At 40.7% G+C, this 13,559-nt stretch overlaps 1 protein-coding gene across 1 annotated transcript; it reads right to left on the bottom strand.

Moving 5' to 3' along the window:
* Positions 1-1,221: 1,221 nt before the first annotated feature.
* LOC126095732 (cuticle protein 21-like) lies at positions 1,222-7,477 on the bottom strand. The gene is made up of 4 exons (XM_049910540.1): positions 7,466-7,477; positions 3,786-3,915; positions 2,424-2,960; positions 1,222-1,346 (listed from the first exon to the last, which is right to left on the bottom strand). Exons 1-4 carry the CDS (start codon positions 7,475-7,477, stop codon positions 1,222-1,224), a joined length of 804 nt encoding a protein of 267 aa, XP_049766497.1.
* Between the last annotated feature and the right edge of the window lie 6,082 nt (positions 7,478-13,559).

The following is a 13,559-nucleotide window of genomic DNA, read 5'->3' as shown; positions in this document are numbered from 1 at the left end:
AATTTTAAATGAATATTCCCAGTTAAGGTAGCACGTAATTTGTAGAGTCGGCCATTATAGATTCTGACTTCATCCATGGGGTTGTATTAGTTCTTCAATGGATTCAAAGAAAGTTTCATTTTGAGTTTGCATCTCAGAAAAATTTTGAGTTTTTTAAGCATGTGGTGAATGTAAGAACAGAGTGTCCAAACCAGTTACCAGTTCAGTCAATATTGATTCTCCGATTTATGACATTGGAATTTACCTGCTAAACAAAGGAAACCGATTGTCAATTTAGGTGAATAATTTAGGGATGTGCTTAATGATAGATTAGGAGAAGTTAAAGGAGCATAATACTGATTAAAGGGCAATATTCCCGTAAGGTCTCTTCCATATAGATTTTCACCATATAGGATGAAGGGGTTAATGGTGACTATAGCTGAAAGAAGTTATGTGATGGAGTTATTATGCCATCTAAATCCCCATCCTCCTCTGCTGTATTTGTGCTGCCTAAGCCACAGGGCGAGGTGAGGCCGGTTGTTGACTATCGGCCCATGAACAAGAAAGTAGTTATCTCTTCCTGATTTGCACTCGTGCCTCTCACGGTCGGCTACAATGAAAACATTTTGTCCGCTACAAGCAAGACCATTACATTATGAAACTCAGAGGCGAGAAGATAATGCTTCTATTACAGATTGGGTGATACTGTAATGAAAATACTTGACTACGATCCTTCAGGACTATTGGCATAACATCTGTTTCCTCAAACAGAACCAAAAAAGGAAGGAAGATGAGGACTATATACTATTAACAACGAAGTCATTAGAGATGCAGTACAATCACAGATTAAGGAAAGCTGGGTAAGAAATCGGCCATGCCCAGCTGAAAACTAAATGTTCTAAAAATAAGAGCACCAATTGATTCTCAGATCTTATACTTTGTTTTCGGTATTTAGATTTACTTTTTTCTTTTCAGACACAGAACAAATGGCAATGTATACAAATTAACATAGCTTAAAATAAGTTGTGACACACAACAATTTCTATACGTAATATTAGGGAAGAAGTCCAAATTGAGTAGGTACAACATTTAAATAAAGACAGATAATTTTATTTTTATACAAATATTGCAGGAATAAACTGACAAAGCAATTCATAAATATGTACAATTTATTGCTACATGAGAGCCATTTTCATAATACATTCGGTGGTCACATTTACAAGGTATCAGCTTGCGAGGGCACTAGTAGTGTACCTTTGCGTGTGGAGTGGCGAGGGAGGCATGCGCCGTCTTCAGAGGTGCTCCGTAGACTCCAGCAGCGGCATCTGGAGACAGCAGAGAGCGAGCAGCTCCAGAAAGTATGCCTCCTGAAACAGTTGTAGCAGGCACTGTACTGAGGAAGATGTGTAATCAAACGGGAATACACTATTCTTAATGTCACTCCAGATTGGAGAACATCATAGCACCATTAAAATGTTATTAGAAGTATGCTTAAGTTCTGGATTAATTTTATTTGACCTCATCCATCGAGCATCGAAAACTGTTAATGGGGGTCAAACGTTTGAATATTTCTAAATAAATTACAAACTGCTAAGAGTTTGAAATGTTATAATTCAATCATTGTAATTAACTTCACAGTAAATGCTGTGGTTACCTATTGCATGTAGTCGTTCAAAAATGGTTCAAATGGCTCTGAGCACTATGGGACTTAACTTCTACGGGCATCAGTCCCCTAGAACTTAGAACTACTTAAACCTAACTAACCTAAGCACATCACACACATCCATGCCCGAGGCAGGATTCGAACCTGCGACCGGAGCGGTCGCGCGGTTCCAGCCTGTAGCGCCTAGAACCACTCGGCCACCACGGCCGGCTGCATGTAGTCGTTCTACATAGTTTTTAGTGTAGTCAGTTTGTATCGTGGAGGGAACCAAATTCTATTACTGACCCCTTTAAACTGTATGGACATAGTATTACTCAAGCTGCACATACTTAACTGTTGCCAGGAGGTACATTCACCACCAGAATCAGGCCGGCAGCTCGAGAAGGAAACATAGCAAGTGGCACGTTCAGCTTGAATTTATTTTGTCAGGTCCCCAATATTTATGAGTGAAAATAGCTTCCAGTTTGACAACTCATCTATTTTCAGTTGTCTTGTAACCATGAAATGCATTAGAGGTGCTCTTAGTTCCAAAGAGAAGAGGTGCAACATCAGATTAGTAATCACTGACGTCGTACACTTAACTTCTTTGATTGTAAGTGCATATATAGCCTTCCACTATATATGGATGTGTTATCATTACTTTCAAATGGTTCAATAAACTGACACAAAGTCTCTGTAGACTTTTGTGTCCTTAGTAAACACATAAACCAGAATCTACTATCTGAAATGTTACAGAAAAAATTTGATTTGTAATCACTAAGGGTAAAATAGTGTTTCGAACCTGGAAGGATGTTTCGAGCAGCGGCAGCGGCAGGAACGACAGCGGCTCCCAGGGAGGCAGGCCCAGTTGGGACACCATCCTTGGAGACGACAGCATTAAAACCTGCACCAGGGGCAGCCGTGTACTGCACAGTGCGGACGCTGCCGTCGGGCTCTACCAGGCTGTAGCTGCCCTCCACCACGTCGCCGCTGCGGCTCTCCTGCTGCTGCTTGGCGTCGCCGGTCAGGGCGTCGCTGACGCTGTAGCTGAAGCTGTATTGCGGGTTGGGGTCGTAGTATGGGTCAGCCAGCTCGGCGGGCAGCCCACCAGCCAATCGGCCCAGACCTCCGGCGTAACGAGCGGCGGCCAGACCAGCGTAGCCAGGAGCGAGACGAGAGTAGGCACCACCAATACCAACACCAGGGTAGTCACCTCCTAGTGCGCCAGTGTAGCCAGGAGCATAGCCACCGATGCCAGCACCAGACAGTCTGGCCCTAGCTGCTGCGGCTGCGGCGGCGGCGGCGGCAGCGGAAGCAGCGCCATCTCCGGCCAGGCCTCCTGGGAAAGCAATGAGTTAATAGTGGCGTCTTCTGTATTCTCTCACACAGTTCCTATCGACGGTACTAGCAAATAGTTGCTTGCGGTAGGGTTTATACAGTATGTAAAAGTTATGTCCATCTTCAGTTTAAGGCGTTGCACAAGTTACCAAAATTGGCAATAACGATGCTCTACGGAGCACAGATAATATGTCTAACAGATGCAATAAACTAATTTCATTTAAAGAAAAATTGTAAGTTGCCATCCATCTAAAAGTTCACTCAAACGTAATTGTTCATTCAGTTTACTACATTTTGGGGAAGTATTTCATGATCTGCTTCCTTATTATATTTTGTTGTCACCACAAGAATAATTAGAACAAGAGGAAAGAAAAGAATTACGAAAACGAAAACCATGTTTCGAAAGCTCTTGTAACTGGAAAGGATAGTTAGAGGAACACTTTTACAAGAATTGCTACAAACAGCATGCAGCAAAATTTGAACTGTCGGACAGAAAGTATAAATAAAATTATAGACAAATATTTGCAACTGTGAATAAAGTGTGTATGTGTTAAAGTAATACACTGACAGTTCTAAAATAAACGAATTAATGTTTACTATGGGTAAAACTGCTCAAGTAATTTGGGAAGGGAACAGTGACAATAACTAATTATGAAATATTGTAGTGAACTTTCACGACTATTTGTGTAGCACTAAAAATATGGAATCTGAAAGGAAATCCGAAATCTTTTGCGTGTAGAAGGACCCCAAGAACAAAGACATCTTAGCCGTTGGTGACTGTAAATCAGACGTCGTCCCTCCTTTGGGAGACTGCTCTACAAACTACCTGTGAGTCCGAGTCCGGCGTTGTAAGGAAGGCCGCCTCGCAGGACGGGAGCCGCCGAGTAGGAGACGGCGGGAGAGCCCAGGTAGCCCGCATTGGCCGCGCCCAGCAGCGCGCATGCGCACAACAGTACCTGCAACACCACAGACAGGACACGTGTACCGTCTGTAAACACAAATTACACTACGCTAAAGAGTACAGTACGTGCTATCAACGAGATGCACGACATATGTTTGACCTAGATGTTCTTACTTCGGGATAAAAGAACATATCTGTTTCTCTTAGTGTGAAAAGGGCAGTATTAACATGTAGACATTTATGTTGACTTTGGTACTCATTCAAGTGAACAACGACCTCCTTTCCTAGGATTTATGCCTCAAAAATCCCCATTATCACTGCTGAAGTTCGTTTCTACAGACAGTATGTTGTTAGAAGCAACACTATTAAAAGTAGTTTGTGACTGCTACGGCCGACTTGCCCAGAACATTACGAAGTGAACATAATTATGAGCACAAACAGAATAATCTACTTCTAGACATTATTTACAACACCTTTAACCTGATTTGACTGAAATGTACGTATAATCACATACACACCTTTTCACAAATATCATTATGTTTCCAGAATTTTGATATTCAACTGTTACTCCAGAATTAATGCTATACAGATCGGAAATATAGTTAATGTTGCCTGCATGGCTACCGAAGCTCCTATTCAGTCTCAGGTTCTGAGAATATCATAAACATTAAAAAAAAAATTAAAGAAATTTGGGAGAACTTCCTGCTAATGAAGTAGATAGAAAAACGAAACTGGAGCTTGAAATTCAGGAAATTTCCCTGATGAGAATTAAAAGGGGAAGTGCAAGAGCTTGTTATGTTTAACAGTTGGATAGGGGTCGGCTCCAGCATTGAGGAAGGGATCTTCTGGACATTGCCTGAAGTACTTGAAGCAAAAAACCGGGAACAATGGCGATGCAGATGGCATATTGTGGTTAACACTAGTATGAAGAACCGATACAACAGTTTTTACATTTATAGCTTCCCACTGTCACCTGATAATCCCTTTTGTGCTTAAGACAACGGAGGACATCATCACAAGTGTTGAATCTCTTACCGGTTTGACTCAGTAAGATCTCATTTTATACGTTACATCAATATAGTTTCGCATAGCTTTTAATGCAGCAGTCCTGTTCTAGAGTTATAAAAGGACGTAAAATCTAGTGTAATCAGGCATCAGAATATCACATTCACATCGCCAAAAACCTTTCAATGGTGGAAGAAGAGGATTTCAATTTCCTTGAACACCAGTACTGTGCTGAGAGTAAGTTAGCAGGATACAATGTGTACGTCAGTTAGTTCTAGTTAGGTACGGTAACATTCGTTCTTCAGATTTATAATTTGAAATCACACGGCACTGCATGCAGAATATAGGTAGTCACAGCTTGTTTCACGTGTCTGATAAGGGAGCGGACTGTGGCCTTTGAACTGAAGCTCTAGCAGTGACATTCGACTCAGGTGGGAATTGAGAGAGAAAGAGAGAGAGCGAGAGAGAGAGAGAGAGAGAGAGAGAGAGAGAGAGAGAGAGAGAGAGAGAGAGGAGAGAGAGAGAGAGAGACAGACAAAGAAGAAGAGAGGGATGCACATAACAAGGGAGAAATTGTAACAGAGAGTCTGCAGCAAGTTTTCATGTGCACAGGTCTGTGGTGGTAAATATACGTTCTTGAGTTGTGGGGAGTCATCACATTCGTATAATGAAGTAAAGCGGACGTCTGAAACTTTTAATTGTGTTGTCGAGAAAGAAGGTAGCCGCAAAAATAGGATGTGGAGGAACGAAGTTTATAAGATGTGGTGGTACACAAAGATGCCACAATTGACAGATAAAGCATTAAATGAATCATTACTGGAGATAAATAGTGAGAAAGTACAATTGAGAAAGAAATAGATAAACTCCAGGATCACAGTGTTGTAGCACAGTGAACACCATACTTGAATATTTTGGTATATTTACTGAGCAATATACTTCACATGCCAAACTAAAGAAATTGCAGAAGAAAGGAAGAGACGACTAATCGGTTCTAACCAGACCAACAATTGATGAATTAAAAAAAGAAAAGAAAGACTCGACGTCTTCCATCCACAGTCATGAAACGAGATGAAAGAAAGAGAAAAGTCAGTGTTTACCATAATATTAACACTTTCCATCGGTATTTCGTTGACGAAGCCTAGAATGTTATACTGCTTTACATGTTTTTACAATACAACTTTCAGTTCGGATTAATGAAGGACTATGATGGTAGCATTCAATGTAAGAAAGATTCTCATAAAGTGATCTGTTGCATCTGGCCCACAACGACAACATCCATCTACTCAAAGCTGAGATGATGATGATGATGATAATTGGTTTGTGGGGCGCTCAACTGCGCGCTTATCGGCGCCCATACAAATTCCCAACTTTTGCTCAGTATAATCTTGCCACTTTCATGAATGATGATGAAATGATGACGAAAACACAAACACCCAGTCATCTCGAGGCAAGTGAAAATACCTCATGCGGCTGGGAATCGAACCCGAGACCCCGTGTTCGGAAGCGAGAAAGCGACCGCAAGACTACGAGCTGCGGACTCACAGCTAAGAGGACAACGATACTATTTCACGTTTATCTGAGTCATAGCAGATCATAGGCATCCTTCGGCATGAGTAAAAATGAAAAAAGAACAGTTTCAGCTTTGCGATGCCAAGCCATGAGTTTGATTTCGATATTTTCTAAATTGTTCAATTGTTCTCTATTTATGCAACTGATTTTCCAAATTTCGAACGAGATTAACTAAAAATTAGATCATCAACACACTTTGTTAGACATTCAAGACATGTGAAACTAGAAATTTGGATTTGAAGCCTGATGTTTCTTCCGCAAGCAATAGCCTTCTACAAGTCGTCTGTCCATTCTTTAGAATCACCTTTGCTTGTCTTTCCCTCCATCTCCTAGCTATACTCATTGTCACACAGGCCAGCTGGACGCGTTCCCGGGTGTTTAACAAAAAAGATGACGTTGGAGGCTAAAAGCTGCAAAAGCAAGAACCCTGTCAGCGCTAAGTTTAACGTGAGCTACAAACTATGGTGCCGCTTGGGATTTTCTCGTCATCAGACTATTGGCAGAACTAAGAGAAGCGATAACTGACATAAACATGGTAAGACCTATTGAGATCAAATCCCAAACCTGTGAATATGTAATATATTGAAACAATTGAGCCAGCTTAACATGCAGCTTATGATTAATTCAGTCGTATGTCAACGTATATTTCATATTTTCAAGTGAGGTTTCCTTTTGAGACATATCACGCGTAACGTTACTAACATTTATTGACTGTCCGAAAGACGTTTTTCTCTTTTCCTGTCTAGTGACAGTTTCGTTACTATATAAAGCCACAGTTTCTTACATTGCAGAGCTGAAGAGTTTATGCATTGGTGAGAATTGGACTAGATTCAAATCCCCATCTGACAATCCAGACTTACGCTTCCAGGAATTACGTTAAACAGCTTAGGGTGGATGTTCTGATGGTTTACTTGAAAAGCCAAGATGTGTTTCATTCCCCACCCTTTTACTATAGCTCTCAGATACCACCTTTTGGTCAACAGACTGCTGTAACTGCCTACTGATACGTCCACATCTCGCTGCTGCCTCACCTGAAGAGCCATGTCGGCTTGTGGAGACGACTGATGGACGACTGGCTCCAGCACCGGCTGGAAGCCTCTTTATAGTGACAGAGCAGGGCAGAGCCCCCACCTGCTCCCCCTGGATATAGCTGAGTGGCAGACTAGCCGGTGGTGACGCAACACCCGCCCAGAGGGATCTGGTTCGCCGCATCTGCCACGCCTCGCGACCTCACACACACGCACCGCCCATCGACTGATCTCGTTCTTCTGCCTGCAGCGTTTCGAAAGGAAGGTGACCTTGACATTTCACTCTGTGTCTGAAAGTAAGATGGGTAGCGTCCAACATCACTGTCACGTCAGCCCTAATGGGACTCTGGAGATGGTGAGTGGCGAAACCCGACATTGTTCCTGCTGCAGTGCGTATATAGAGAGACATTTCCAAAGACCAAACGATTGTAACTCACACACATCGAGCGTTTATACAATGGAGAACATGTGTAGCAAAGTGAATAAGCTAGACAAGCTTAGAAAAACAAGAAAGACCGCCTTCTGACCTCCTTTGGCTTCCTACTGAAATGCCGCGACAACTGTACTACATTATCTTTAGCGAAGGTCGTTCATCACACCAGATCTCCATCCTCCATCTGCTTCACTAGAAGAGTTAGTTTGGCCCTCCTTAGGAAAATGATGTCGCAAGACAACTCTTCAAGCTTCACTTACATCAATCACCATGGGAATTGATAATGCAGTAAGCCGATCTGTCAACAAGTTGAAAAGCTGCAAAATAAGAACATTTTGGGGCTCAATTAAAACAAGAAGATGTGCAGAGAACTGTAATAAATTGTACAGAAAAAACAGATCACGAAGGAACCCTATCCATACGCAGAAAGACATACGTTTGTCAGTGACGCCGAGGACTTTACCATTGCATTATTTTATCAGTGCGTTGACCTTGTCCTTCTACGGATAAAATTCAGTGAAGAGAATAAACAGATGGAACACAAATAAACGAATACGTATTACCTAAAATAGTTTCATCGCACTGTCATTCTGGGATTTATTTCTTGAGAACAAATAGAAATCAGCAGTTTCAGCAGCTAAAGAAAAAATAAAGTACTCATTATTAAATTTACTTTTTGCTTGTCAGAAATGATATGTGGCTTTGTATGGCGTTAGGTCCTACGTGCACACGATAAAATATTCACAACTTGACTAAGAATGTTGGAGGGAGGTTTTGCTTTAAAGAAAAGCCTTCTTGAAAAATTAAACTCTGATTATTATCAAAAAGCCTTGTACAACATAAGAAGACACTAACAACTACGGAGTTCTGTCAGCAGAAAAATTACAGACAATCCAACCAATTGCGTTATTTGTGACATAATGAAAAGAAAAAGTTTAAATGAACACTAATCATGAATGTTGTTAGTTATCTGAGGGACAAAGATTTCGTTCAGTTAATCGTTTTGACAAACAAATATTTCGTCCTTGCGCTTGCTATGGTTACCTAGGAAAATTTCTCGAAAAAACCATCTCCATCAGTAGAATCAAATAACATATGTGTACAAACAAGTTTTCGTCTCCATAATAAAGTATTCCAGACAATTTCCCTCAGATTCACAAATATCAAATGTCTTTCTCTGAAACCTCAACTACTCGCCACTATGCCTCAAATAAGAATGCCCCAGCGTTGCATAACTGACAGGTGAGCAAGAGAACCATAGGTAAACTTGAACACAGAGTCAAGGATCTTATTCACTACCTGTGCTCATTCAACTTTGTCCCAACATAGTAAACGTGAATTATTTACAATGCCAGAAAACACATGAAAAACTTACAAATGCTACAAATCTCTGTGCCACAGCACAATCATTTGCTATATTCGAGCTCTGTCTCGTCCCGACACTAACTCCTAATCCCTCACATATTAAACAATGCAACCAATATTGTTTCTGAATTGTTCGCCAAACTGAGTAGATTTTTACATTACTTTTATCATAGTAACCACTATGTTTAATCGTCTAACACAAAGAGAAAAAGCAATGGATGTCTCGAAAGTTGATTCTTCTCTTTTTTTTGGGGGGGGGGGGGGGGTCTTTTGACAGATTTGAAGCGGCCCGCCACGAATTCTTCTCTTGCGCCAACCTCTTCATCTCAGACTAGTACTTGCAACCTACGCGCTACGTCCTCAATTATGGATGTATTCCAGTCTCTGCCTTCATCTGCAGTTTCTGCCCTCTACACTTCCCTCCAGTACCACGGAAGTCATTCCCTCATGTATTAACAGATGTCCTATCATCCTGTACCTTCTCCTTATATGTGTTTTCCACATATTCCTTTCCGATTCTGCGCAGAACCTCCTCATTCCTTACCTTATCAGTCCACCAGATTTTCAATATTCGTCTGTATCACCACATCTCAAATGCTTCGATTCTCTTCCATTCCGGTTTTCCACAGTTCATGTTTCTCTACCATACAGTGCTGTACTCCAGACGTAAGTTCTCACGTTCCCAGAAACTTCTTCCTCAAATTAAGGCCTATGTTTGATACTAGTGGACTTCTCTTGGCCAGGAATGCCCTTTTTCCCCTTGCTACTCTGCCTTTGATGTCCACCTTGCTCTGTCCGTCATTGCTTATTTCACTGCCTAGGAAAGAATTCCTTAGTTTCATATACTTCGTAATTCTGATGCTAAGTTTCTCTCTGTTCTCTTTTCTGCTACTTCTCATTACTTTCGTCTTTCTTCGATTTACTCTCAATCCTTTTTCTGTACTCATTAGGCTGTTCATTCCATTCAGAAGATCATGTAGTGCTTACTTACTTTCAGTCAGGACACCAATGTCATCAGCGAAAGTTATCATCTATGAACTTTCACCCTGAATTTTAAAACTTTCTTTTATTTGCGTCATTTGGCGGAAGTTCCAATCTTATTTTTCCCTCATGGTTCTGTACATATTGTATACTACCCGTCCTTTCCTACAGCGTACTCTTTCTTAGACTCTCAAGCATCTAACGTCGTTTTTCATTGTAAAACGCTTTTTTCTGGTCTACAAATGCTATGAGTGTGTCTTTGTTTTTCTTCAGTCTTGTATCCGTCTCAGTCCATATTCTATACTCAATAGATTGTTCATTTCGTTCAGCGTATCATGTAATTCTTCTTGGATTTCCCTCAGGATAGCAATGTCATCAGCAAATCGTATTCACCTTGAATTTTAATTCCACTCCTGAACCTTTCTTTTAATTCCATCATTGTTTCTTCGATGTACAGATTGAATACTAGTGGGGAAAGACTGCATACCTGTCTTACACCCTTTTTAATCTGAGCACTTCTTTCTTGGTCGTCCACTCTTATTATTCCCTCTTGACTCTTGTACACAGTGTATATTACCCGTCTCTCTCTACGGCTTACCCCTATTTTTCTCAGAATTTCGATCATCTTACACCATATTACATTGTCGAAAGCTTTTTCCAGGTCAACAAATCCTATGAACGTGTATTGATTTTTCTTTAGTCTTGCTCCCATTATCAACCGCAACTTCAGAATTGCCTCTCTAGTGACTTTACCTTTTCTAAAGCCAAACTAATCGTCATCTAGCACATTCTCAATTTCATTTTCCATTATCGTGTGTATTATTCTTGCCATTAACTTGGATGCATGAGCTGTTAAAATGATTATGCGATAATTCTCGCACTTGTCAGCTCTTGCAGTCTTCGGAGTTGTGTAAATCATATTTTTCCGAAAGTCAGATGATATGTCGCCTGATTGACATTCTAAACACCAATGTGAATAGTCGTTTGTTGCTACTTCACCCCAATTATTTTAGAAATTCTGAGGAAATGTTATCTATTTCTTCTGCCTTATTTGATCTTAAGTCCTCCAAAGTTCTTTTAAATTCTGATTCTACTACCGGATCCCCTATCTCTTCTAAATCGACACCTGCTTCCTCTTCTATCACATCATACAAAACTTCTCCCTCATAGAAGCTTTCAATGTATTCTTTCCATCCATCCGCTCTCTCCTCTGCATTTAGCAGTGGAATTCCCGTTGCACTCTTAATGTTACCATCTTTGCTTTTAATGTCACCAAAGATTGTTTTGACTTTCCTGTATGCTGAGTCCGTCCTTCCGACAATCATTTCTTTTTTGATTTCTTCACATTTTCCATGCAGCCGCTTCGTCTTAGTTTCCGTGCACTTCCTATTTATTTCATTCCTAGTGACCTGTATTTCTGTATTCCTGAATTTCCCGGAACATTTTTGTACTTCCTCCTTTCGTTGATTAATTGAGGTATTTCTTCTGTTACTCATGATTTCTTCACAGTTACCTTCGTTGTACCTATGTTTATCTTTCCGATTTCTGTGATGGCCCTTTTTAGAGATGTCCATTCATCTTCAACTGTACTGCCTACTGACGTATTCCTTATTGCTATATTTATAGCCTTAGAGAACTTCAAGCGTATCTCGACATTCCTTACTACTTCTGTATCCCACTTCTTTGCGTATTGATTCCTCCTGACTAATGTCTTAAAATTCAGCCTACTCTTCATCACTATTATACTGTGATCTGAGTCTGTATCTGCTCCTGGGTATGCCTTACAATCCAGTATCTAATTTCGGAATCTCTCTTTGACCATGATGTAATCTAATTGAAATATTCCCATATTACCCGGCCTTTTCCAAGCATACCTCCTCCTACTTGTTTCGTGAACAGAGTATTCGCTATTAATAGCTGAAACGTGTTACAGAACTCAATTAGCCTATCTCCTCTCTCATTCCTTGTCCCAAGCCCATATTCTCCTGTAACCTTTCCTTTTACTCCTTCCCCTAAAACTGCGTGCCAGTCTCCCACGGCTATTAGATTTTCGTCTCCATTTACGTACTGTATTACCCTTTCAATATCTTCATGTACTTTCTCTATATATCTTCATCTTCAGCTTGTGACATCGGCATATATATATATATATATATATATATATATATATATATATATATATATATATATATATATATATATATATATAAACTACCGTTTTCGGTGATGGTTTACTATTGATTCTGATAAGAACAACCTTATCACTGAACTGATCACAGTAACACACTCATTGTACTACTTTCCTATTCATAACGAATCCTACTCCGGTTATACCATTTACTGCTGCTGTTGATATTAGCCTATCCTCATCTGACTAGAAATTCTTGTCTTCCTTCCGTTTCACTTTACTGATCCCTACTATATCTAGCTTGAGCCTTTGCATTTCCATTTTCAGATTCTCTAGTTTCCCTACCACGTTCGAGCTTCTGACATTCCACTCTCTGATACGTAGAACAGTATCCTTTCGTTGATTATTCAATCTTATTGTCATGGTCACCTCCCTGTTGGCAGTCCCTCCCTAAGATCCGAATGAGGGAATATTCCGGAATCTTTTGCCAATGGAGAGATCATCATGACACTTTTCAATTATAGGCCACATGTCCTGTGGATACACGTTACGTGTCTTTAATGAGGTGGTTTGCAATGCTTTCTGCATTATCATGCCGTTGATCACTGCTGATTCTTCCGTCTTTAGGGGCAATTTCCCACCCCTAGCACAGGTGAGTGCCCCGAACCCCTGTCCGCTCCTCCGCCCTCTTTGATAAGTCCGTTGACAAACGAGAGTGACTTCTTATGCCGGAAGTCTTCGGCCGACAATGTCGATTATTAATCAAAATTTAAGCAGTGGTGGGATTCACAGCCGAGAACGACAAAGTTTTGACATCGCCCGACACTGTAAAAAGCGGTAACACTTCAATAATGTCTCCAGTTTTCTGTCAATTAGATGACACTTAGAAGTTGCGTTCTTTTTATATAAATGTTCGGACCACAACCATTCTTCAGCGAAAAATTTATTGCTTTGGGCAAGTTGTTGCAATGCTATTGTTGTCACTTGTGTCGTTTAATCTTCACCACTGGTCCGAAAGCCGAGAGAAGAACTGCAGGCACACACCATGTTGTGTGGGATGCCTAAGTCTCAGACACCCATGCGTTCGGATTCCTCCCGATTCTGATTTCTTAATTGCTGGTAAACATTAGCTTTTACTACGGAGATTATTGACGATTCGTCATAAATAGAGAAAACTTACCTCAAGTCCA

The sequence above is a fragment of the Schistocerca cancellata genome, chromosome 1 (genome assembly GCF_023864275.1).
Source record: "Schistocerca cancellata isolate TAMUIC-IGC-003103 chromosome 1, iqSchCanc2.1, whole genome shotgun sequence".
NCBI classification, from domain to species: Eukaryota; Metazoa; Arthropoda; class Insecta; order Orthoptera; family Acrididae; genus Schistocerca; species Schistocerca cancellata.
Note: the sequence above shows the minus strand (reverse complement) of the source record. Positions and strands in the feature narration are given on the sequence as shown.